The sequence below is a fragment of the Pezoporus wallicus genome, unplaced genomic scaffold (assembly GCF_028554395.1).
Source record: "Pezoporus wallicus isolate ANWC-B61680 ecotype Strahan unplaced genomic scaffold, APGP_CSIRO_Pwel_v1 contig_6464, whole genome shotgun sequence".
Lineage (NCBI taxonomy): Eukaryota > Metazoa > Chordata > Aves > Psittaciformes > Psittacidae > Pezoporus > Pezoporus wallicus.
In genome coordinates this window covers 4,967,153-4,994,310 of record NW_026642130.1, presented here as the reverse complement: position 1 = coordinate 4,994,310, position 27,158 = coordinate 4,967,153, and the positions used below count along the sequence as shown (strand labels likewise).

At 45.6% G+C, this 27,158-nt stretch overlaps 2 protein-coding genes across 2 annotated transcripts; both read right to left on the bottom strand.

Annotated features, from left to right (window-relative positions):
• Positions 1 to 252: 252 nt before the first annotated feature.
• TDRD6 (tudor domain containing 6) lies at positions 253 to 11,060 on the bottom strand. Its single transcript, XM_057427503.1, has 5 exons — positions 4,421 to 11,060; positions 3,834 to 3,952; positions 2,687 to 2,776; positions 1,789 to 1,846; positions 253 to 445 (listed from the first exon to the last, which is right to left on the bottom strand). The coding sequence occupies exons 1-5, from the start codon at positions 11,055 to 11,057 to the stop codon at positions 357 to 359; spliced, it is 6,993 nt and encodes a 2,330-aa protein (XP_057283486.1). The 5' UTR covers positions 11,058 to 11,060; the 3' UTR covers positions 253 to 356.
• Positions 11,061 to 14,196: 3,136 nt separating this feature from the next.
• On the bottom strand, positions 14,197 to 24,720 carry SLC25A27 (solute carrier family 25 member 27). Its single transcript, XM_057427530.1, is given in 9 exon segments — positions 14,197 to 14,417; positions 14,800 to 14,902; positions 15,813 to 15,905; positions 16,561 to 16,645; positions 21,358 to 21,470; positions 21,714 to 21,836; positions 22,028 to 22,112; positions 22,843 to 23,034; positions 24,508 to 24,720. Coding segments are annotated over 9 exon segments (948 nt in total). The 5' UTR covers positions 24,611 to 24,720; the 3' UTR covers positions 14,197 to 14,366.
• Between the last annotated feature and the right edge of the window lie 2,438 nt (positions 24,721 to 27,158).

The window sequence follows — 27,158 nt, the reverse complement described above, 5'->3', positions numbered from 1 at the left end:
AAAAAAAAAAACAAACCCTCAACCATTTTTTAGAGGAAAAAAAACCTCAAAACACTTAACAATGCAACTTCCCTCAAACATCAGAAAGTAGTATTGTGCACCACAGTAGCCTATACAGCAACTCAAACCTCTGTTGAAGAATCACCCACTGGCAGCTAGATAACAAGAAAGTACAGAAATGAGAAGCCAAATAGACAGAGTCTAGTAATAAGTACTGCTCCTTGACAGGGAAGTATGGCAGTGACAGATATTTGCTCCATTATGTTGAAGAAACACTCAGTGCTTTGCCTGTATTCTTGTTCCCATGAAAACACATTTTCAGAGGAACGCTTGTGGACACAGGTACTTGTTGAGCTTCATGTGGTGAACACATCACTTTTTTTCAGCAATGTTGGAGAACATGAGGGATCTTCAGCTAAATGTGAACTGTAGCCACTTTGCTTTTCTACAGAAAGTAGAAATAGGTAGATCCATCAGAATTTTTCTGTAAACATATAAATGCATTAATATTTAAAGTCTAACTCAACAAGGCTTTGGACTAAATAGCAACATACTGCACCATATTAAAAGACTATACTCAGGCAAAATTATCATTGTAAGGACAAGACAGTTGGAACAACAGAACTGCCCAAGATGAAGCAAGCAGTACTCCCAGATTTTAGTTACAAGTTCAAGCCACTCCATTCCTCAGTGGTCTTAGGGTAACACATTGCAGGGATTTTTGCATCCTGTGGATTGGGTACATTCTACTCTAACTGCCTTTCCAGGCGGTGACCTGCATGTGCAGCAAGACCTGTATCTATGCCACATGGTTGCATGACCTTAACTCACATTTTCTGTGCTGTTTGCCCAACAGGTAACTAGATCTCCATTGCAGGCTTCATAATTTGTTACCTGAGAACCAGTCCACTTTCTGTACAGGTGTACCAAAATGAAATTACCAATTCAACCACTGAAAACACAAATGCAATCTCTACTCAAGCTTATTTCAGTCTCCATCAGGCAACCACTGGTCAAACACTGGAACCAGTTTCCCAGAGAGGTTCTGGAGTCTCCATCCTTGGATAGTTTCCACACCTGAAAGGAAGGTCCTAAGCAACCTGCTCTAGTTGACTTTCCTTTCAGCATCTTCAAAGGTCCATTTCAACCAGAACTTCTCTACCATTCCATAGATTTTAATATATTTTATATAGTATATAATCAGAAAGAACTTGTACTATTTTCTTTGGTACACAATAGGTGTTTGCTAGTAACACTTCAGAATTTAAGTAATAAAGACATACATGGCACTATTCACAAACTACCCTTACAACAACTAAGATGGTATTATTATGGGTTTAGATTTATAGATGAAGACCTATTAAGGAACTGGGGCATTCAAATAACCAAATTACAATGCTTTGTAGAGTCTGCCTAGTAGTTGCCCACATTTCTGAGGCAAGGCAAGCAAGAGCAGTATACTGGTGGCCAATGCTCAAAACCCTACCAAAATCTGTAACGTAGGTGTACCACTCCAACCTGTCCAAAAGGCTCAATCCACTAGGTTGAATAAATAAGTACTAAACTGATCTCTAATCAAGACAGTGGCAGCTTACATTACAGATATTCACCATTAAACTGACAGTATGTAAGCTAATGCTAAGAAAAAAAAAATCAGAACAACAATAGTAAACACATAAGCTAGAAAAAGTTTCAACTGTAGTTTCCTAAATAAAGCATTTCCTAGAAAATCAGAAAGCATCCAAACACAGAACTCACCACCCCTTTGGGAGTTTAAGGTAGTCTTACCTTGAAGTGAGGACTCCTCCGGTAATAACTGCAAGTTTCCTGTTACAGGGGTTACTGCCTAAACAAAAGGGGATTCTGTTAGGAAGCTGGCACTACTGCCAAGATAGTCTAGTATTAAAGGAATCACCACAACTGAAAGCTAACTTTTTTCATCAGCACTGTGGGACTCTAATTTACCACTGCTCTGTCCCCTTACAACTCACTACAGAAGTCTTCTGCCCACTTTTTACTTTGATGGAAGAACTGCATGTGAGAAATAAACTGGAAATTCATTCTGTTATCATCAGTAGGATGGCTGCCAACCTGAGTTGCGGGTTCCAGAGATGAGTTTTTCATTTGTTGGTATGTCATGAAGAGCACTGGTGAAAAATCTTACTATAATTTCCCAATTACTTAATAATAGAAGTATTTTTCATAATTTACCAGTTACTGACATGCTCTACTAGCATGATCTGTCAAAAGCCACATATCAGCATTGTTCTACAGTTCTTGATTAATACTAGTCTTCCCGTAACACTTCTTCCTTCAAGCTGTTTTCATAAATCTATTCCCAGCCTGAATTCACAGTCCTCAGGCCAGATGGCTGACAGTTTATAATTTATGTAATTATTAATTTATAATTTCTGTAAACTATTTATATGGATTTGTATATCTGTTATATAATACATTAATACAAATTTCTATAGTCTCCATAGTGATCCACAGAGAAGGAAAGATAATATGAAGTCTTAAAGTAAAATATTGCACTTCTAGCAGTGGGCATGAATACACAGATTTAGATGAATGAGACTTTGCCTTTCTATTCTCAGGGTGACACAGGGAGAAGCACAACTAAACTCAGAGAGCCCTTTCTAAAAGACAGTAGTGTCCTGCCCAGTCCACTACCACACTGCCTTACCTCAGATGACCTGTAAGCCCAGTCAGGAACACCATTCCAGACATTCTCAGGATCCACAATCTCCTCATTGCCACTGGAGAGATTCAAGACCTGTACAGACGGAGCCAAACCACATCTAACACAGCAGTGGATCGATCCTGAGAACATACTCAGCAAATAAGACATCTAGTAGGAGGAAAACACAGCTGAGGATTCCCTGCCTTTGAGAAGGTCTTCAGTCTGTATCTAGCAAGGAAGAGCAAGTTAACCTCTAATAAAGCTGAGTATCACTACTGAACCTGCTCAAGGTTCTCCTGAACTTTTAACTCAAGTATAGTGAGAGGGGAAGGCTGGAAAACATGTACTAGGTCAGAAGAAGAAGGAAATAAATCAGGAGAGATATCGCTACATACCCAACACTCATCTGAATATAGGCTGAGGTTAGTTTTAGATACCCAAGGAATCCACTAGTAAAAGAGATGGCCTTCATGATCTCAGGCATTCATTCATCTTTCAAAAAGTTACTTCTGTGAAGTGATCTTTTGGATATGCAACCTTAAATTACAACTTAAAGGCCCTTTTATGTTAAGTATAACATCTGTGCATTTGTGTACATGCACACACACACACACTTCCCCTGAACCAGAGGAAGACTATTTATCCCATAGCTTAAAAGAAGTAGAACAACACAACCCATTAGATTATAATCTGTTAACTACCACCAATCACTAATCTAATACATTTCACTGAAGCAGTAATAGTCATATATTCATTATTAGTTACAATGTAATTCAGGTTTCTTCCCAAGTTTATACTGTTCTAGCACCAATTCCTCAGTATAAAACACCAGTAAAATAATGACAAGTTTCATAAGCATTTAATACTAACACAGCTCCACAGCAGAACATTAACTTGGAGGCCAGACAAACACACACAGAAATATGTATCTCAAGCTAGAGCCTGATCCTTCAGTCTTCCTATGAAGGGAATATCAAGTATTGACATGTAGCTCAGTTGTTTGTATGAAGTCTCTAAGTGCAGAATCAACCTTGGGAATACTAAGTCTTAAATTCTGTAATAGACCTCCCTAAAATATTAAAAGCTTGGAGAAAGACCAAAAAATGACCAGATCTTAAGTATGCAGAAGGAGTACTGAAACCATACTTACCCTGGTACCTTTTTCAGATACCTCCAAAATGCGAGCCTCGCACCATTTTAGAGAGGTCTTCACCACACATTTGGAACCAACAGCAAAGCCCTTCAGATGACAAGTATACTCACTGTGTTCTATAAAAATCATATCAGTGAAGGAGGAAGAAAATAAAAGCACAGGAAAAAAAAACCAGACAACAAAAACCCCACAACACAATAAAAACAACTCCTCCAAAAACAGAAACCCAGAAATGCCTCACAACCTTGCCCCCATACTCCCCACCCCCTTCCAAACTTTTATTTAATATTTGAAAGTTGAAAATTTGCCATCCTGCAGAGTCTTAAATATGCATTTCTATGATTTTCAATCATAAAATAATTAACCTCTCAAAGATTAGCTGTTGTTAGTCTGTCACAGGATCCATTAGATACTACACTTAATCTGATGTCCTTAAGCCATGGAAGCATACGGATGTTAACACTAAAATAGTAACTTACTAGGCAATAAAAAACAGGTTCCTATAAGAAAGTGATTCTCATTTGAATGTGCACAGTATTTTGATCATTTAACTCCTTAAAAAAAAAAAAACTCAGATACTTTACCTGCATTGCATGCAGCCAACTTCTTATTTTGCTTTTCTTCTACATCTTCATCCTCAGGCTTACAGGCTGAATACCGCACATGTGTATTTCCACATTCTTTAAATGAGTCAGTCAAGCCTCGTTTCATCCATTCTTCCACATAACAGTCATCTTTCTCCTGCCACTCCTTATGTTTCTCAACATTGCAGTCACATGATTTTACAGTGCAAACAGACCTCCGATCCATTAATTCTTCTGTAAGAAATGAAAATTGACTTCTGCTATTTGCAGAACTTTGCAGTGCAGTGTGTTCCAACTCTAACAAGTCCTCATCCCCATCTTCCTGAGATGGGTGCACATCAGGCAGCACCAGTTCCAGAAGCTGCTCAATTTCAGCACCCAGCAATGACAGCATGTCATGGGTCTTCAGGTCCAGTTGTTTCTCAGATCTACCATCAGACAAAGGCAGCTTTAGGGGAGAAGGCTCTAATTCTATCCAGTCTTCTTGCAAAGACTCTGCTTTATGAATTCCAGACAAATTCAATTCTGGTTTCTCTGCATTCTCTCCCAAAGAAGGCTGAGCATCAGATGGAATCAGCTCTACTGTGTTCTCTCCATTTCTAACCAAAGGCACTGAATTCTTCCCCTCATTAAGTGATGGTAAGAGTTCAGGAAAGTTCAGAGCTGCCAACTCCGCTGTGTCCTCATTCATGACTGGCAGTTCAAATGATCCCTGTTCAAACACTTTCTCTCTTGCTTTAACACCCAAAGCTGTCTGCATTTCAGCTGACTCTGTTTCCAGAGCTTCTTTTGTTACTTCAGCAAAGAAGGGCTGAACTGAAAGTGCCTCTAGCTCCAGTATTAACTCTTTTAGATCATCATATGAACATTGATTTTGTAATTGATCCAGTGCTCCTAATATCTCTGTTTCATCACTTGAAGATGACTGTAGCACTGGCTCCCTTTGCAGTTCTTCTTGTTTGTTTTCTAGAAGACTGGCTGCTGAAGCGCTGCCTGTCGGTTCTTTCAGCTCAGCATCCTCTTGAAATGCTTCTTCAGATAATTCTTGTTCTTCAGCTTTCATTTCACTCTTCAAAACATGAAGACTGCAGCTTCTCACTGGTTCTAGTAATACATTGTTACTGCTGTCTCCTCCAGATAGAGGTATGTCTTCATCAAAGTTGCTTTGATGCTCAGCTGTTTCACATCCACCAGCCTTTCCAGACATATGCTCAACAGCTTCGACTGACATACTTGCTTCTACAGTATTGAAACACTCAGAAGTTATACCCAGGAAAGGTTCAGAACAATGTAAAGCACTTTCACTTTCTTCTTGAGCTAATCCACAAGTAACAGGAGTTCCTCTTTCCAGACAAGGATTCATATCATTCTTTGAACATCTGTTTTCCTTTAAGGGGTTCTCAAGGTCTAAGAAAGACTGGTCACCAGTTCCTTTATTAGCCTTCCAAAAAGACTTCATCTCTTCATTAACACTCTTACCAGAAGCTTCCAGCTTGACAACAGACAGAGGGACTTCAGAAGCTTTGCATTCTTGAGTTTCTATTACTTTTGCTTCTAATAAGACATCTTGGGTCATATCATTAAACTTCTCTTTTGCTTCACTAAGCCATGAACCCTCAGAGGAATTGAAATCTGACAGACAGCAAGCAAATGCTTGATTAGGTACCTGGATCAATTCACACGGAATCTGCCTGACCAACTCCATGCTAATAGTTTCCTCGCTTCCATAATCCACATGTCTAACAACTACTCTGTCACCTTCTACGCTGCTGACTTTAGCTCTGTAGAACTTCCCATCTTGACTATATTTTGCTAGACAAATATCACCGCTTTTAATACAAGCTCCACAATCATTCAAAGATTTTAGTCCAGTGCTTTCAGCTTCTTCTATTTTTCCCTCTATGTACTTCATGTCTTCTGTATCAGCGCTGCAACTCCAGAAGTATTCTGGACCACCTCCCACTGTGACATAAATTTTTACAGTCTGGCCTGCCTCTGGGAATTTCCAGATAAATGACTTAGAGTTACTTATACAAGGAGTTTTATTTTGTGCCTGAGGCGGCAAAGGCTCACACTCAATTATTATGTCACTGTTCTCTCTTTTATCAAGTATTTCTGTTGAACAAGATCCTTTGCTACTTGCAAGATTTTCATCAGCTAAATCCACAGTTATTATACCTTCATGGTCACTGAGGATAACTTCCCATTTATCCTTAACCTTCTCCACAAATTCACACGTTAGCAGAACTTCACTTGTTCTCTTGATGAAGTAAAGCACAGCTTTCTCTGCCCAGTCTGTATTTTCTTTGCATTTAAGTCCACCTAGGAAGCAGTGAATGCTTATTGCTGGAATAGATGACAAGCCTTCAGGGAGTCTGTGTGCTTGACCAACATTAATTACTGAGGTATTACCATAATCAATATACTGTATGCTTATCAAATTATCAGAAGTCTTCTCTTTAACTACAGCTCGATACCAGAGGCTGTCTTCTGAATAAGCAGCACTGATTAAGTCTCCCACTTGGCAAAGTTGTCCACAAGGGTTCTTTCTTTGTGTCCTAACATTTAAGCTTTCTGAAATGCTGTTAAGCTGAGCCTCATCACTTTCTAGCTGAACATAAAAATCCAGTGGATCATTTACATAAGACACATACACTGACACTTTAAGACCTGGCATTATCTTCTGTTGCAGTAGATCAGATACATTTTCAAGCACTATACTCCCACCTTCAGCATCAGACTTAATATCTGACTGTGTATCCATCTGGATGGAAAGCAAAGACTCCTTCCCAGCTTTATTCAACAGGGAAGCATCCTTCTTACTTCTAATTACTTCATCAGATTCTAGTAATCCAGCTGCCAGATCTCCCTTTGTAGCAGGCTGGGAAAGGTTTTCATCTTCTTTCTTGAAGTGCCTTTTGCTACCCCCCCTTTTTCCTTGGGCTTCAGATCTGCTTCTTTTCCTTTCAAGAGTCCTGTGTGCATCTGAAGGGGATTCTGCACTCCCATTCCTCTCTATCACATCTGTATTTCTAGAGCACAAAGTTTCATTTTCTATAGGCCTGATTCCTGTATTGCTCATTAAGCTTAACTCCTTCAGTTTTGCATTAATTTGAGTATTACCATCAAACAACTCAACCAACAGTTTACCATCAGATTCCCTTGCTACAATGATCACTTTTAATTGCCTTTCTAGGACAGCTTGTTTAAACCATGCTATAGCTTCTTCGGGAACACGAGAGATATCAGATAAGGAGCACTTTACGGCCTGCATTGGCAAAAGCAAGATATCACAAACATCAGTGGGTAAAGGAAGCAGGTTATCTTTATCTATTGTCTCTGTGTTCCCAAAATCCACAAAGAAGACTTGCATATCAGGTTTCTTTTTCATAATTATTCCCCTGTACCAGTGACTGTCAGTATACTTGGCTAGACACAAGCTCTCAGACTTCTGCAAGGTTTCTAAGCTGCTCATTTTTTCACTCAGGCGACCAATGTTATCGGTAAGTTGTGCTAAGACATCTGAACATCTTTCGAGTTGGCAGTAAAATGTCCATGGATCCTCAACATGCGTAATATAAACGTCTTCCTCACTCCCAATTTTGATACCATGCATAGAATAATAGTAAGAATGAAGATGAACCAAGGATGACAGAGGCTTTTGAGGAGATAAAGGTCTGGCTACACCCCTCTCGGTCAAAAACTGGCAAGCACTCCGAAACGGTGTCATTAAATCTACAATGTTAAACAGCTCCTTGCTTATTGAAGCCAAGGCAAATATTGTACACTTCAGTTCAAGATGAGATGAAGAAGTATCAACAAACTCCTGAAAAGCCCGAATTGCTGCTTCATCCCAAGCAAAAGGATCCTGACCATTTGGTTGAATTAGGTTGTAAAGGCTGCACCTGAAAGCCTGAGCTTCTAACTTAAGGAAGCGTTTGTGAATTGAGCGGAGGTTTGCTAGAGAGACCAACTCTCTGTTGCCATAGTCAACATATATGACTTCTACTTTTTCTGCAGAAGGAACTTCACTAATAATTAAAGCCCTGTACCATTTTTCATCCTCCGAGTACTGGGCTAAACATGGAGAATTTGGCCAAGCATGTGGGTGGGATGAATTTTCACAATACTCCTGAATTTCAGACATTAATAACTTAAGGTCTTGGCAATTTCTACTTAGCTGACACCAAAAATGACCCGGATTTTCAACATATGACACTACAACATTAACTGTAGTTCCCACTTCTAACTGACCTCCACAAGAAGAGCTTAGCTTCATTTTGTCATAATTCTGTGTACAGGAGATGGGCAGGTTATCCTTGCCCTCACGCTTCTGAGCGGTAAGAGATTTACTACCTGCAGAATTGTGAATGGGTGCAACAGGGCTCCCTCTGACCACTACAGCTGCATAAGAATTAAGTGCCCTATCACTTCTCTTTAGATCAGATTCCTCTCCCAGCCTCTTCTCTGCTTTTATTTGGTTTTCTTCCCAAACATCTGAGGCCAGGCTCATAGCCATAGTAGGTGATTTCTGGACACTCTTGGGTATTTCAGACCTCTGGTATTCAGCATACCCTCCCTGAGCCATGAGTTTACTTACACTTTTCTCTCCTAATTGGGACTGGTCAAAAATTTCAACTATATATTTGTCACCCTGCACACTCAAGAAATGAACCTTTAGTCCCTTGTTCAGTACAATCTCTCTAAATGCAGATACAGATGCTTCACTCCAACTCCCTCTCAGAGGACAAACATCTGCCAAACAGCACTTCAGAGCTAAAGCAGGCAGCTCCCTGAACTGAGGGAGCAGCTCCTTCACTGCACACCGATGTACAATTTCTGTGTTGCCTCTGTCCACCAGGTATATTTCTACCTCACTGTCCAGTACCCTGGTGATCACTGCTCGATAAAAGACACCCTCTTTCCCACTGGCACAACAAAGGGATCCAGGCTGTAGATCCCACCTAGCACCATCCAACTTCATAGCATGTGAATAGAAATCACACATACACCGCCTCAACTGCCCAAAGAGCCGCCGATGTTCATGTAGCTGCAGCCAGAACTCAGATGGGTCTCGGAGGTGGGAGACCTGTGCATTGTAGAATGCGCCCAAGTTCACATGTACATCAACTACAGGAGCAGAAGCCAAATCTCCATGCACTAAAGCAATGGGAGGTGCTCCTGGAGGCAATTCCAGTTCAGCTGTGGATTCTTCCAGCTGCTCCCAGCCCTCAGTTTGGCTCACCTGTGTATGGCTGCTGACCAGGCAGCAAGCCTGCAGCCGGAAAACATAGTTCAAGTTGATGCCATTTTCCCCATACAAATTCACATAATAGAGATGTTCAAAGGAGTTAAAGGCTTTGATGTGAGCATTCACTCCTCTGCCTAGCACTAACGCTTTCAGCTTATTGATCTGCAGTGGGGACCAGGTACAACCTCCATCCGAGACACCCTGAAGAGCGCATGCATAAGTTACCACAGGTACGTGGAAACACTCAGGGGGCAAAAGGCACAGGTTAGCTCTGGTCACAGTCTCCTTCCTGCCATAGTCCACAAAGACCACTAGAGCCAGTTGCTGGTTTCTCTCCCCAGCAATAAGCTCCAGCAGAAGTGCACGGTACCACTGGCCATCTCTGCCACGGGCAGCACAGGGTGAGCCCACTTTGGGTAATGGCAAGCAGGAGCAGGATTTGTAAGTGTGGCGCATGGTATCAGAAAGGCAACGGATCTCCTGGGACAAGCTCTTCAACTGGCAGTAGAAGTGGTGTGGGTCAGAGACATGGGTCACTAGGACAGGCTCTGTCACATCCAAGTGAAGCTGTGGGTAAACATAATCCAAAGGAGGTGACACAGGCTGATACGAGAGCAAAACACGGGGAAGCTGTGGCACTGCAGAAGATACGAAGGAAGATGCTGAAGGCTGTACCTTGAGATGGCTCCTTGGGTGGCCATAAGCCAGGCACTGCCTGAGCATGTGGCAGAACCAGCTAGGAGTGACCCGCCTGGCCAGACCCAGGTGATGCATCTGGGATACGAGCTGGGGCAACTCAAGCACTATAAGCTGCGGCGTCATCACCTCCTTCACCCGTCCAGACATCTCCTTGCCATGCAGGAAGCTCAGGAACTCCATAGCCTCCACCGTCCAGTTGGAGAAGGGAGCATCCCCACAGGCTGCCACCCCGGGGCTTCCTAAGGGCACAACATCAGCCACAATACAGCCCAACACCTCCGGGGGCAGGCGGAACAGCTCCTCGCAGCCCGGCGCCAGGTAACAGGCGGACGTAACCACCATGCAACCCTCATCAAGCAAGAACACGCGGTAGTCCTGTCCGGAGCGACTCACCACGCAGCAGCGGTACCACAGCCCGACCACCTCCACTAGGCCCAGGTCTCCCGTGGACAGCTCAACCCCGCCAGCCACTGGGTCGGTTGGTCGCGGAGCAGCCGCCAGGCGCGGCCCCGCCGCCGCCGCCTGGATCTGACGGCGGAGGCGGATGTAGTCGGCGCGGCGCTCCCCAAGCAGCCCCCAGATCCGCACGACGGGCACCTCGGGGCGCAGGCCCACGGTGCAGACCCGCAGGGTCACGGTGCTGCCGGGACTGAGCACCCCCGGCCCCCCGCTCCGCCCGGAACTCATCCTGCCACCGGGGCCCGCACGTCGCCGAACGGCCGCCAGCAACCGCCTTCATGCAGCACGCGCCGCCCACGTGACCCGCGAGGAGCCGTTGAGCACTAACTTACGTGGTCGAGTCCACTTTGATCCCCGCGGAGGGGGGTGGGCCGGGGAGGGAACAGGGAGGACGGAGCGGGCTAATACATAGGGCCGCGTCTGCTTTAACGAGGCGCCACAAAGAGGAGATAACCGCGGCACGCTGGATCCGCAGGGCTAAGTCCACAGCCCGCTGGATCTGCCTGACTCCGAACTGAGGCGCGCCTCGCCGGCTGTGTGGTAGCGGCACGGCCGCGGGGCGGAGTGAGAGGGAGACGCCTCGAAGCCCACTTAGCCTCCATTGGTCAGGGCGGGTGTCGAGGGCGGGCAGTGCGCGCAGGGTTCGGCGGCTATTGGTTACCGCGGAGCGGGGGTGTGAGGGCGGTGTGAGCGGGGGTGCCCGCCATCGGGCGGTGGGATTGGGCGCTGCTCGGGGCTGCGGGTCTGCCCGTGGCAGGGCCGCGTGGGGCACCCCTCTGCCCGCAGCGAGCGCCCGGCCGCGAGCCTGCCCCACGCTACCCCCACGTAGAGGTCGCCGTTCCCCGGTCACCGTCCGATCCGCGCACCCCGCGGGCGAAGGACAGGAGCAACCGCGGCTGTGCTGGCTATGGATGGGGCAGCCGCCGGCCAGCACCACGTCTCACGGCCTCTCGGGGGAAGTGGCAAACGTGCGTCCTGTTTGGTGGCCCCATCCAGAGAGCCTGGACTGACACACGGCTCCGTTTCAGCTCTTCAGCTCTGCAAGCATGAGATTCCTCCCTGGTTTCCAGCGGACCTTTGAGGTTTTGATGCCTTCCAGCCTTTAGGGACAATGAGCAGAAATGGGTGGGTGAGGAAGAGGAAGGCCTAGGGCTTCACTGAGCCCTTCATAAGGTGCAGGAGGGGTCAGCCCAGGAACCTCAGTGGCATCCTTTGGCTAATATTTGGCTTTGAAACTGCCACTGTTAAGTATGGCCAGGCACTTTAGGTGGTGGAAACTTTTTGAAAGAAGAAGTTACAGAACGCTTAAGAAGTAATGCAGAGTGGCAAGTTTTGCTATGCAAATGATTTTATAATACAAAATAGTAGGAATCAGCATGGTTATGAATCTCTTCAGTGTGCCGTGATCAAAAGAAAGAAGTTTTGTGATGAGTTTTCTCTTTCTCACTTTTTCTCTACAAGACTTAAAATTGCTTTTTTTTTTTTTTTTTTTAACTCAGTAGATGAGGTACTTCTGCATATCCATCACCAGGGTTATCTCAGTAACAGGACTGCAGCCTGGACCACTTAGGATGCAACTAAAGAAGCAGCTTTGGCTGCTGGTTTCTAATTGCTGGTGATGCAGGAAGGAGGGAACTCAGAAGTTTCTCAGTCTGACAGCTAGAAAAATAACATTTCTGAATGACTTCTGGCCTCCTAATATTGGTGAGACTAATTTTTTCCAAGCTGGAATCATACAAATGCGTGCCACCAAAACAGACCTACAGTGCAATTAGAAAGTACAAATACAAGCCAAGAAGACGTCTAAACTGCATTTAATCGGATATTGTCGCATTGAAGGTACTAGTTGCAAAGAGTTATCTAGAACTGGTGCATTGACCCTGGCTGGATGCCAGGTGCCCACCGAAGCCACTCCATCACTTTACTCCTCAACTAGACAGGGCAGAGAAAATATAACAAAAGGCTCATGAGAACTAAGCCCTGTATAGACATTTCACTATTAGAAGTTGCTAAATGAAAGCCAGCTTTGTTCTGCCTATTTTATGATTGCTTTTATACTGCATTTTTTTCCTCATGATTACTAAAGATAAGCCTAGAGACAAAGCAGCAGTCCCCTTCCCTATGAAATCTGGAAGGTTTCAGTTTGAAAATAAAAATCACATTAAAATATTTAGTGGTTTTGAAGAGAACTTTGTATTTCCACCAAGATTTAAAATGGGCAGAGTACATATTTCCCTGGAAAAGTGGCACCTTAATGACCTGGTCTGCCACATCAGTACTGGGACTCTCAGAGGACAAGTAGTTTAGCTTGGTCCTGTGGACAATGTGTATTAGAGCCCTCCAAGAGGCTTCAAACAGGCTTTTTATTTCCTGGGCACAGGACTGTATTCCACTTTTGGCTATTACTCAGATGGCTGAGTGAAGAAGTCAGGCGGTCTCTGGGAAGTAAGAGGAGGAACACAAAGCCTTCCACATTTTGTGCAAAGCAAATTTGAACTCAGGTAAACTACTTTAATCTTTCTTTCAGTATCTAGCACTATAGACTTGGTTTGCTGAGGCATCAAATGAGAGATGGCTCTTTATGTGTGTGCAAATGTAGTGATAAAAATTCCCCAATAATTTTATATACTGCTGAGTCACAGAAGATGTTCAGTGCTGCATTGTTCAATCTGCTCTTGTCCTTTAACAACAGAAACCATCTGTTATCACACAAGCAAAGAGTATTATATTCTACTTGCTTGGAAGAGTTCTTTTTACCTCTGTTTACTGTTTCAGGAAGCTGATACTGGCTGCAAATTGAAGTAATACTGTGACAATTTTATCCTGTGGATAACTTAAATTTCATAGAGCAGTATGACAAGCAAATGATGTCCTTAAGTCATGCTACTCCTAACCCATAAGGACTGGATTTGGGGCAGCAAGCTATAGATGTGATCCTACTGCCAGTGTCCTAAATAAATTAGTTTCCTGTAGGGTCGGGGTGCCTTGTGGAATGATTCAGTTTTCTGATTCTTCTTTTTTTTTTGTGGATATTGAAGTGGTTTCACAATTTTAAAAAGAGCTAACTCCACAGATCCTTCTGATTTGTTCGTATGTAAGCCAGAATACCAGTGACCAAGGAGCCTGTGAAAGCAAACACTGAATTTAGAGTGTTTTAAATTAAAATTGATGTGACCTAATAAATAAACCCATTAGATTAAACTGTCTCCTCTTTAAAATCATTTCTTAAGCTTCATCTCATATTATGAAACATCGTAGTGTTGCATGTGGTTAGGGCTTCCCAGTCCTTCACAAGACACCTAAAACTCTTTTGATTTCAGCTTGTCAACCCATAAATGACCTGAAATGTTTCATACTTGGGGACTACTTCAGGCTGAATGCTTTTTAACGTTTTTAAAGGTTACAGCCAGCTGGCAGAGTCTAGACACAGTCATGCTGTTTAATTCTTATAGACTCATCTAAACTTGCTATTGGGAATTGTCCCTTGCCAAAAGCCAAGTTCCAGTTCCCAGGCTTCAACTGCTGCTTGGCTTAATTTTACAGATGTAGCTTTAACAGCCCAGCAGCATGCAGCAGAAAGCTTCCAGCCTGAAATGGGATAAAAGTGAGACCCCAGGGTGGAAAAGTAATAAAGCAGTTTTGGGATCAGGAGAGAATGAGGAATGAAAGTACAAGGGATTCAAAGGGAGTCCGGTGCTGGAAGTAAGAAGGGAACAACAGAGTTTGGGGAAGGGAGAAAGCAGAGAGCCCGAAATTAGAAAAAAAAAAAGCAAGGAAAATCACTAGTAGTTAAGGAGGACAGTATGTTCCATGCGTGCAGTTGTGTCATCAGGAACCACATTCAGTGATGCTAACTGCAAGTAAATAAATCGAGATCCACATAGTTTTTTAAAAGTGCTGCACAGAAAGAACTCACATTTTAATGCCAAATAATTAAATTGTCTAGTGAAGAGAGTTAAAAAGCACTTACCATTCGCATCCAGGTTGGTATAAAGCCTTTGTATAGAGACATAAACCCTTCACCCTGTACAGTTTGAATTAAGCAGTCCATGGAAGACTTATACAGAAGACCTCTAGAAATGTGCAAGGAGAACAAATATTGTTAGGATTACAAATACACAATTTTAAAAATACTCATCTCTCCTGAAAAATTATTTGTATCTGCTAATTTTTTACAAGCAAAAGTGCTTTTGTAGGCTCAGTGGCATCTAATCAGAACTGAAATCCACTGGAGTAACTGGGTGTGCTCAGGTGGCCATCACAATAATGCTTCCCCTCTGTCGTGGTTTAAACCCAGTCAGGTAGTTCGTTTGCTCACTTTCCCCCCTTCTTTCCCTCCCCCTACTCCCAGAGGGACGGAGAGGAGAATCGAAAAGAATGCAACTCCCACGGGTTGAGATAAGAACAGTTTAGTAACTAAGGTATAACACAGATCACTACTGCTACCACCAATGATAATAATGATAAAGGAAATAACAAGGGAACAGAATACAACACCTCACCACCCGCTGACCGATAACTCGCCCCCCAAGCCCGACCAAGCTTTGACCGATACCTCCTCCAACCCTGCAGTCTCCCAGCCCTTCCGGCTAACTCCCAGTTACATCCTGGGCATGACGTGCTGTGGTATGGAATAGCTCTTTGGTCAGTTTGGGTCAGGTGTCCTGTCTCTGCTTCCTCCTGGCTTCCCCTCCTCCCTGGCAGAGCATGAGGCTCACAAAGTCCTTGGCCAAACCAAAACATCTCTATCAGCTCTGTTCCCGAGCCGAAAGTCAAAACACTGCACTGCACCAGCTACCTAGGAGGAGAAACATGACTGCTACTGCTGAACCCAGGACACCATCCCAAACATTTACTAAATCAGTAAAATTATCATCAAAAAGCTGAAGAGCAAATTAGAAACTTATCACGTCACTCCCAGCAAAATGGGTGAAACTCAGGTTTCAGTTTTCTACTGAAAAGTCATTGCCAGAGTGTCTGTACCTTCCCTGCTTGTCTCTTGGCTGGTTCATTACCCGGGTTTTCACCACATCAGCAGGAGTTCCCAGGACAGCAGCTACCAGGCCAGAACAGCAGCTGTCAACAGCAACATATGCTTTAAGAAGAAACTAAGATTTATCACAATGATTAAGCATCATGATTCCAGTTCTAATCATAAAGATACATTAAAACCATTACTATCAAATCATGAGTAATACCTCGTAACATAAACTTGATCTGGGAGAAGGCTCACTAGTATTGCTCTTGCATAGATGCCCTCACCTCTGTATGTAGTTCTGAGGCAGGGATGAAGGACCCACAACAGGCACTTTATGATATTGTTTACGTAAAGCAGATTTCTTCATAATTTACGGCAGTAAAAGAGGTTGTTCTGCAGGGATTCTATCACTTATTGTTCACTAAAGTTGAAACTAGAGTAGATAAATAGTACTAATTCTAGAAAAGTGAAAATTCCTATGCACTCACAGATGACAGCAAAGATGTTTAAGTGCATCAGCAAGGTACTTCTACTGAGGGCAGTTTTGTAGCAATCGTTGCATCTTTTCTCTTGTATCTTTTGTAAAGTGATACCCCCTCAGGCAAAAAATAACCCATCAAAATTATAAAGGTGCATTTCATCAGCAATATCACAACCAAAAAATAGGGGCTTCTTGGCACAGAGAGGAGGATCAAGACAGCAAGGCTGGAAATGCTCCACAGTGGAGAAAAGCAGTAATTGAGGAACAGGCACCTGGCAACACTGTGAGTCACACCATTGTCCACAAGTGGCGTATTCAGAAGCAAGAAGTGTTTCACTAAGTCATAAGTGGTCAGATCTCTAAAGAGGATAATGAAAAAAACCAGCAAGGTCAGAAGTAAATGGTATCTGTGGTGTACACCACATAGGATGAGGCTTGTCAAGACCTGTATTTCCACTGCTGCTCCTCCCTGTTGGCATGGCTAGTACTCTGTCCTCAGTTTCTGATGACTTTTGTGGCATCTAAGTCCTCTCTTTAGCTATGTGAATGCATGCTCCTTTCTGTTACCTTCTTACCAGATTTACCCTACAGATGATAAAATGATCCCAAATGGAAAATTCTGCAAAATAAGACTGCATATTAATGTTGTGTATGGAGAGACATACCTTAGTTAACAGTCATCCTGCAGCCTCATTTAGCAGCTCCTGCTGCAAACATTATCCATCCAGTGATTCTTTACTGGTGCTTAGAAAGTAAGCTTACAGTATCTCTCATTTTCTACCTTGAAAGACATTTTTTGGACATGCTGCTAACATAACCCTATGTTGAATGACCTAGAAATTGGTAGCTATCATGTCAAAGGAAATGAAACATCCAAAAGAAAAAATTGCCAAGGCAATTCTATAGTATGTGCCAAGCACCGAGTAAGTATTTTATGGTGGGAACCTGCACGCAATGTCTTCCTCAAAGACATCTCCCTCCTTACTTTACAAAGGAAGGAGAACAAAGACCATCCAACATATCCTAGCAGTTTTGGAGAGACATAGGAAAGATCTATCTATGTGTGGAAAAAGCGAGTGTTTCTTGGATCAGCCAAGCACTCGGGCAGCCACTCTGCAGCTCCATCACAGAATCACAGACTCCCAGGGGTTGGAAGGGACCTCAAAAGATCATCTAGTCCAACCCCCCTGCAAGAACAGGGTAACCTAGAGTACATCACACAGGAACTTGTCCAGGCGGGCCTTGAATATCTCCAATGTAGGAGACTCCACAACCCCCCTGGGCAACCTGTTCCAGTGCTCTGTCACTCTCATAGTAAAGAAATTTTTCCTGATGTTCACATGGAACCTCCTATACTCCAGTTTACACCCATTGCCCCTTGTCCTATCACTGGACATCACTGAAAAAAAACTAGCTCCATCATCCCGACACTCACCCTTTACATATTTGTAAATATTGATGAGGTCACCCCTCAGTCTCCTCCAAGCTAAAGAGACCCAGCTCCCTCAGCCTCTCCTCATAAGGGAGATGTTCCACTCCCTTAATCATCTTTGTAGCTCTGCGCTGGACTCTTTCAAGCAATTCCCTGTTCTTCTTGAACTGAGGGGCCCAGAATTGGACACAGTAATCCAGATGAGGCCTCACCAAGGCAGAGTAGAGGGGAAGGAGAACCTCTCTTGACCTATTAACCACACCCTTTCTAATGCACCCTAGGATGCCATTGGCCTTCTTGGCCAAAAGGGCACATTGCTGGCTCATGGTCATCCTCCTATCCGCCAGGACCCCCAGGTCCCTTTCCCCTTCACTACTGTCCAGCAGGTAAGCCCCCAACCTGTACTGGTACATGGGGTTGTTCTTCCCCAGATGCAAGACTGTTGAATTTCATCAAGTTTCTCCCTGCCCAACTCTCCAGCCTGTCCAGGTCTCGCTGAATGGCAACACAGCCCTCTGGTGTGTCAGCCACTCCTCCCAGTTTAGTATCATCAGCAAACTTGCTGAGGGTACACTCAGTTCCCTCATCCAGGTCGTTGATGAAAATATTAAACAGCACTGGTCCCAGCACTGACCCCTGAGGGACTCCACTAGTCACAGACCTCCAGCTAGATTCTGCCCCATTGACCACAACTCTCTGCCTTCTTCCTTTCAACCAGTTCTTGACCCACCTCACTACCTGATCATCAAGCCCACACTTCCTTAGCTTATCTATGAGGATGCTGTGGGAGACAGTATCAAATGCCTTACTGAAATCAAGAAAAACCACATCTACCACTCTGCCATCATCCATCCACCTAGTTACTTCCTCATAGAAGGCTATAAGGTTGGTCAAATATGACTCCCCCTTGGTAAAACCATGTTGGCTGCTCTTAATGACGCCCTCATCCTTGATATGCCTAGAGATAGTGTCAAGAATAAGTTGTTCCATCACCTTTCCAGGGATGGAGGCAAGGCTGACCTGTCTATAATTACCCGGGTCCTCCTTCTTGCCCTTCTTATAGACTGGCGTGACATTTGCCATCCTCCAATCCTCAGGCACCTCTCCTGTTTCCCACGACTTACCAAAGACGATGGAGAGTGGCCCGGCAATGACCTCCGCCAGCTCCCTCAGCACCCGCGGGTGTATTCCATCCGGACCCATCGATTTATAGATGTCCAGATTGCTTAACTGATCCCTAACCCAATCCTCATCCACCAAAGCAAACTCCTCCTTTATCCTGACTCCTTCTGGGGCTATAGGAATCTGGGTCCCCTGGGGAGAGTCTGCAGGAGTAAAGACAGAGGCAAAGAAGGCATTCAGCACCTCTGCCTTCTTTATATCCTCTGTCTCCAGGGCACCCACCTCATTCAGCAGTGGGCCTATATTGCCTCTTGTGTGTTTTATCCGCTATGTACTTGAAGAAGCCCTTTCTATTGTCCTTAACCTGACTTGCAAGATTAAGTTCCAAGGAGGCCTTAGCTGTCCTAATTGCCTCCCTACATTCTCTAACAACTGTCCTATATTCCTCCCAAGTGGCCAGCCCCTCCTTTCATAATCCATAGATTCTCTTTTTCCGTATGAGTTTGCCGAGCAGTTCCTTGTTTAACCATGCTGGTCTCCGGCTCCCCTACTTGACTTCCTACCCATTGGGATACTCTGATCCTGAGCTTGGAAGAAGTGGTCCTTGAATGCTGACCAACTATCTTGAGCCCCTTTACCACCTAGTACCCTTTCCCGTGAGACTTCCCTTAGCAATTGATTGAAGAGACCAAAGTTGGCCCTTCGGAAATCCAGAATCATGGCCTTGCTAGATATTCTGTTCCTGCCACACAGGATCCTAAACTCCACCATCTCATGGTCACTGCAGCCAAGGCTGCTATTCATTGCCCTTGCCCTCCTTGTAATAATTTCATCACTGCCAACCTGAAAAACCAGCAGCGGATAGTAGTCAGAGGGCTGCACCAGATCAGAGAGTTTCCTTTTAACATCTCTAATCTGAGACCCAGGTAGGCAGCAGACTTCCCTGTGGGATGGATCTGGTCGACAAATGGACCCTTCTGTTCCCCTCAGAAGGGAGTCACCCACCACAATTACTCTTCTTTTCTTCTTCGTTGAGGAAGTTCTAAGGCATGGGGGTGAGTGGCAAGCCCTAGGTGACTCACTAGGTGGATCTACCCCTCCATCTCCGTTTACCTGGCCCTGTAGTTCCAAGACCTCGTACCTGTTGTTCAAGGGCAACTGGGAGGGAGAAAGGGATTGCGAGGGTTTTCGCTTACCTGTCTGAGGAGGGACCTCCCTCCATACCTCCTTGTCCCTTAAGTTCACTCCTTCTATCTGATGGTAGGAGGGAAGGGGATCCATCACTTGTTCAACCACTTCCCTCTGCCCTTGTCTTAGGGTGTGGCTCCACCAATCAATTTCACTTTCACACTCTCTGATAGCTCTCAACCTTTCTACCTCCTCCCTCAGTTCAGCCACCTGCCTGAGCAGATCATTTATTCGCTCACACCGCACACAAGAGGTGTCACTGGCTCTCCCCAGTACAAGCGCCAGGCTCAGGCATTCACTGCAGCCAGAGACCTGCACGGCCACATGTCTGCAGGAAGGCTGAGCCTGGGTACCCACGTTATTCCTCACTACAGGTTTTGATCGAGTGGTGACCATGATCTATCTGGTCGATCGGTCCGTCTACGTCTCTCTGCACAAGCAAGCAGTCCTTCCTCCTCCTGCGCTCCAGGCGAGTCCTCTTGATCAGGCGGTCATCCCACTCGCCTGCCTGCGCGAACTGCCACGCAAACTGCCTTGACCTGCTCTGTTTGCTGCGCTCCTGGTCGCTTGCGCTCCCTGGGCAGGTCTTTAACCAGTCAGGGCTGGTGCCGCTCCTCCTGGCTCCGCTCCTGGTGTGTCAGCTCCTTGCGTGAGCTGAGCTGCCGGCTCCTGGGCAAGTCCTGTCGAGGACTTGAGGCTCCGTCCTCGGTGGCTCTTGTTGCTCTGAGGTGAGGCTCCTGGATGCTGATCTCACCCCACTCCGCTCCGGTGTTGCAGGCATCCTCCCTCAAGCTACTCACCCCACACTTTGTTCATCTGGACACTGACCCATGGACCATCTCCCTAGGACCTGTGTCATCACCACAGACATTGTGATCACTGAGCTGTGTCACACCCTGGCCACCCTACCCAGGCCTGATGCTGGCACAGCTTCCTAGCTTGGCCTCAGATCTGTCTCATCACCACACTTTCCTGAGGATCTGGATCTTTGGGAGACCTGGCTGCCAGTGCAGGCTCTGCCCTGCTCACCTTGATTGGGCAGCAGGGGCTGTGTTGTAGCTGGCAAGGTCCCTTCTCTTCTGGCTGTCGGACCCTGCAGCTCCCACCTCACCATCCCTTAGGCTCAGGCACAGACTGTTTTTTTTAAGTGACTTGATTTTTGCAGGACTGAAACAGAAGTGCACAAGGCAGAAATTACCTGCAGTGCACTCCAAACAGGTCCCCAGTGTAGATAAGCAAGAGACTAAGAGCAGGGGAGCAGCTGAGCTCGTCTTTCTTAAAGCTTAGCTGCAGTCTTAAGTGTGGCAGACCAAGTTACTACATTTACCTCCCATGTTCACCAGAGCAGCTCTCTGGACATTTGGCACCCATCCAGCCCAAAGCCCCCATACTCCTCCTTCAGACAGGATCTTCATAAACGCATGGTGCACTCCTTGAAACCTGCAATCAATATGCAACTAGTAGGTAGAGAGCCCAGTAATGGAGAAGTCTTTGCATCTTTGAATCCCCCACCCTCCCCACTGGCCAGAGCCATTGCATGCTTCCCAGGCACCTCAGTGCCCTGCCTCTGGGAGGACACAGAGCAGCTGTGGAAAGGAGGTGTCGGAAAACAGGGAGAACCACAGCATGGGCCAAAGAGTAATCATTAACAGGAAGAAAACACCAGCTTCGAGAGGAACTGACCGTAACGGCTTTCCTTCCAACTTCCTTCTTCCCTCCATCTGCATCTGCACCTTCACAAGATCAGTTGGACTGGCAAAAAGCTGTCCGATGGCACCCGCACACATGCCTCCAACTACAGCTTTCCTGCCAAATGGGAAAAAAACATGCTCCAGGATACACTGAAAATGGCAGGGCATGAGCTAAAGAGTTCAGCAGCACAGCCCAGATGAAACAAGTGTAAATGGTTATTCCCAGGCAGACAGCTTTTAGGGCTGCAGGACTTCTACAGTAAGGATAGTCCCCAAACAGGCAATAGTATAAACATGCAATATTACCAGAAGGGAAAGCTCCCATCCTCAGCTCTGCCAAGCACAGAGTCACGGAGATGCTCGTATGCAACCATCCGAACACCAGAGTACACTGCGGGAAATAAAAGCAGGAAACAGTTCTTGGGGCTGCCATTTCTGTAGGTCACCCTGTGATAGAGAGAGCAAGAAACTGGTTGTAAAACACTCCGGAGCTTGCCTGGGTCAGCTGGTCACTGCTCTCACGTTCATGATCACAGGGTGGAAAGGGAGGAGGCTACCTGGTAGCAATGCCAGAGCCATGACTTTTAGCATCAGAAGATGTATCTGGATGAGCCGTACATCTGCCAGGAGGCACCACGGTTTATGCCTCCACGCTAAGGAGATGTGACCACATTGCTTCCCTCTCAGCTGATGCCAAGCACAAAACCTCACACATGTGCTTTTGAGCTTTGTTGCTGTTACCATATTTGCCCTATCCCTGGAAGCGTTCAAGGCCAGGCTGGATGTGGCTTGGTATGGAATACCCCTTTGGCTAGTTTGGGTCAGGTGTCCTGTCTCTGCTCTCTCTGGCTTCTTGTGCCCCTCCTCACTGGCAGAGCGTGAAAGGCTGAAAAGTCCTTGATCAGGGTAAGCTGATAAGCAGCAAAAGCATTACTTAGCAACAAATAAAACATCTGTGTTACCAGTGTTATTCTCAGACTAAAGCCAAAACACAGCACTGCACCAGCTACTAGGAAGAAAATTCTATCCCAGCCAATACCAAGACACAAGCTGACACTCCAAAAGGCTGTTAGCCACAGAAGGCAGGACCCAAACTAATCCCGTCATGAGCAGACAATCACCTATGTGTCAGTAGACGGCTGGCGTGGCTCCTTGCCAGAGCTTTGTTAAGCCCTCCTCTTGAACGATGCCAGCTGCAGTGCGCAGCATGCCGCGGTAAGGGACTGCCTGCCCAGTACCAGCTCCACTGCCACGAACAGCAGCTTCACCTTGGACCTGCAGTCGAGTTTTTGTCAGGTCAATGGGAAATGTCACTGAGGAGAAAAAGCAGGTAACAAACATGAATACGAGTGCAGCTGCAGGGAGACCTACCATGCTGGTAACATCTGCACCACATCCCCCTGCCAGTTGGCCAAGAGGGCTGTGCAAGCAGCAGTAGGCAGCAGAGACTGTACCCAATGTGGGTGGAGAACAGACTATTCATGTCCAGATCTGCTGAAAGTGGCTCTGGGCAGGAGTAACTAAAATTCTCATCAGACACCATCTCTTGATCCCCGATTTCTTTTTGCTGGCTTGTTATGCAATGTGCATACTTTCCAAGAGACTCTGGATTTAAAATCCTGTTCCAGTTACTCCTCAAGAATAAAGATCAATCAGATATCATGGCCTCTCCAGTTCTACCCAGCATAGTGGCAGCACATGTTACAGTCAGGAGCAACCCTACAGTGACCATCGCAATACAGGCACACAGGTGAGCATCTGTTCTACGAACCACCCTTAACCGTGCTGCTTTTCTGATCCAGACATAAAATCACATTTAGCTTATTATTTCTTTCACTGAAATATCTTCTGGCCAGGGAAGGTGCTCCAATTTGATCTCAGCTTCCTAGGGCTGCTCCTCAAACAGTGTGAGTATGTATTTGCTGCCCCTAGTTTCAGTTCCAGGCAGGGAGTGTCTCAGTGGGTGGTGGACCTTCCCAGCCTGTCTCAGGCAGCGAGGGACCAGGAGCAGGGCTTGCCTTTGGCTGTATACCTCTGTGACACACTATGCTACAGCATCTTTCCAGAGCAGGACTTGGAGGTGCTGAGGGAATGCAGAAACACTCAAAGCCTCAGCAGATTTCTGGTATATTTGTGCATTAAGTTTGGTATCCATATTTAAAGATTAGCAAAGATTGAGAAGTTACAAATCATTAGAGCAGTGCAACAGATTTGCCTGCAAGAGCTTGGAGAAATTATATAGAATATGCTCTTGTAGAAAATATGTAGAATATGCTGAGAAATATTCTGATTACTATTCACCCTGGCTATGCAGATGCCAGGGTGCCTCCTTCCTTCATTTCAGGAAGGAAATGCACTATACTCCATTTTTACAGACATCCCCGGTGTAACCAAAACGCTAAGATTTCTTTTTTTTTTTTTATTAAGCTGCATTAACTATGAAAAACAAATCCCTGCTAGAGCTTCCTGTCTCTATAGTCATCTTCCAGAAACCCAGCAAGTGCAAACCTTAAGCCAGTGACAGCATCTCTGTGTTAATTACTGCAGCCCCTCAGCCTCGGAGGCAGAGATTTAGACCTGAAAAACTCTTCCCTCCAGCCACAGTCAGGTGGCACAAAATATTTACAAGGCTTAAATCATTGAACAGTCGTGACAAGCACAGTGGAACAAACAGATTCGCTGGAATGAAAGCCACGGAGCGAGGTATTTGGGGACTGAAGTTCCCCCTGCCTCCCCTAAGTAAATGTGGACCCCCTTCCCTCTCAGAAAATCAGGGTGAGTTGTACCTAGTTCTGCCACAGCGGCTGCACAGGCTGACAGAGCGAATTTGCTGGCTCGGGGCCATCTCTCTGGAAGAGGTAAGCTCTTCTCTTCTTCTGCAGGTGACATCTAGCGTCCAGCATGAAACAGGGCGAACCAGCCGCCCTGCTAGGGTCTGCAGCAAAAGCAGACCCTAGCCCAGCTCTGTTCTGGGTCGTTTACCTGACTAATTATCGAAGGTCATGTTCCTCCAGCGCCAGCAGCAAGAACTGCAGCAGCACAAGTGCCTCCTGCAGAGCTGCAGGGTCCTGGTGCAGTGACACAGGAGAGTCTTCTGCAACAGCCTCCTGGGAAATGTAGTCTGTCACCAGCGCTGCTGTCTGGCAGGAAACCGGCAGTGCAGATACGGTCACACACACTCTTACTGCCCAATTGCCCAATGTGTATATGTATAAAAAATCATTATTGAAACCTCAAGATTATGAGAACATGTTTGGGGTTTGTTTGCTTTATGGGGTGCTGTCAGCAGTGCCTAGGGAGCCCCAAACTGTGTCCCCATGGCAAACATCTGCACAGGAATCTGAGATAGATGATTTGATCCAGATCTGGTGTAACAAAAGCTGCATAAGCAACAGCTCCATGTCAATGTGGAGTGCTGGAGTGCTTGTAGCAAGTTCCGTCTCCTGAGGATTAGGCACAGAGGAGTGTGGTTTGAGCAAGAGGCACACAAACCTGGGAAGGCAGAAGCAGATCTCTGCCCAAAGCCCCTATGTGAAAAGCTCTAAGCTTTTCCTGGCCAAATGCTGAAGCCCTGTTAATTGTGTGCCAGCCCTCGTTTCTGTTAAATTAATGTAAGCATATTTAGGTTCTCATGAAAAAAGGCATGTGCTGTTCAAGAGAAATATCTCATTTATCATGAAGGCTCAGCTGAATCACTAAGTTAATCATTAGCCATTAATCACTAATCCTCGTGCTGAGGATTTGAGGAGTTTTTGGGTCACAAACTTATCCCAGAACACCTCCCTGTCTAACAGCCTAACATTTTGGTCCTGGTCGCAGCTATTCAGACAAATGAAGGGACCATTGCAATATGCGGCTATAGTCAGATGAATTTATCTCACCAGTCACCAGTAATGAGTATTAAACTGGATCCTTCTTTGGGTTAGAATTTATGCAGTGATAAATTACCAACAAACCCCTGATTAAATGGGAATAAAGCATATTCCAGTTTAATGCTAGCATGCCTGGCTGCACTGAGGGTACGAGTGGTTCACAACCTTATTCTAGACAGTTTATGCAGGCTGCTGTTGGCACTTTTCTGCCTCTCTCCATAGCTATTCTCTGGGTTTGGGTCAGCTTGTGCCACTGTGTATCAGTGTTGCGTATCATTGATTCACAATTCAGATTGGAGAGGATCTTCAGAGGTCCCCTAGTACAGTCCTCTGCCAAGAGCAGGGGCAGCTTCAGGGTTACATCAGGTTGCCCAGGGTCTTGTTTGGACACCTACTGAAAGCCTCCGAGGATGGGATTTCACACTCACAGTCTGTTCTGGTGCTTAACCAGTTTATGATCTTTTTTTTTTTTTTTTCCTTATATTTGGTCAAAATTTCCCATGTTGCATCCTGTGTCCATCGCTTCTCATCCCTTAGACCTCTGCAAACAGTCTCACACTTTCTTCTCTTTAACCTAGTGCTTTAGGGGGTGGAAACCAACTAGATCTCTCCTTCACATGAACCCCATAAAACTGTATCCTGCAGAGAGAGCAGCTCTCCATGGTCATTTTTGGTCTGAGGAAATAAACCAGACAGATTTGGATATGGCAGTGATGAAAGAATTTTCTCTTCCCACTGGATCTCTGAAATAAGCCTGGCTTGGAGAGGGACACTTGTGTGAACATCGCTGTGATTTGTGGAGCAGAGAAGGGCCATTGCTCGCAGAGGTCCGTCAAACAGCTGGAGTTTATATATTCCCAAATCCTGAGGAAGACAGCTCCAGCAGAGCCATCTCTTCTCCAGGCTGAACTAGCCTAGCTGCCTCAGCCTGTAGTCAAATGACAGATGCTCCAGCCCTTTGTGAAGTTCTTGGCACTTCACTGGGCTCACTCCAGTCTGTCTATGTCTCTCTTGCACTGGGGAGCCCAGAACAGGACCCAGCACTCCACATGGATCTCTTCAGCACTGAGCAGAAGGGGAGGATCATGACCTGCTGGCAATGCTCTTCCTAGTGCAGCCCAGCCTGCTGTTGAGTGCAAAGGCACATTTCTGACTCATTCTCTACATGGTGTCCACCAGGACCCCAGATCTGCCAAGCTACTTTCCACCCAGGTGGCTCCCAGCCTGTACTGGTAGGCTTATTCCTACCCAGGGGCAGGACTTGGTATTTCCCTTTGCTGAACTTCATGAGGTCACTTTGTTGCCGAGAAATGTTGGATTAGATGATTCTTGAGATCCTTTCCAACCTTGTATTCTGTGGTTATATAAGCCCCTGTTTTCCTGTTTCTCCAGCCTGTTGGGGCTCCAATGAATGGCAGCACACCCATCTGTCTATCAACTACTCCTCCTAGTTTTGTATTGTCTTCACATACGCTGAGTGTGTGCAGGGGCAGGCTGTGAGCACACTTCCTAGGCTTTTTATACTACTGAATTCTGTACATAGTGTTAGTGTGATACTTCTACAC

Coding starts and splice junctions, on each gene's coding strand:
- TDRD6 (XM_057427503.1), bottom strand. CDS start 11,057: ATGAGTTCCGGGCGGAGCGGGGGGCCGGGGGTGCTCAGTCCCGGCAGC. Junction 3,953..4,420: donor GTTGGCTGCATGCAATGCAG/GTAAAGTATCTG, acceptor TGATTTTTATAG/AACACAGTGAGTATACTTGT. Junction 1,847..2,686: donor GGGCTTACAGGTCATCTGAG/GTAAGGCAGTGT, acceptor CCTTTTGTTTAG/GCAGTAACCCCTGTAACAGG.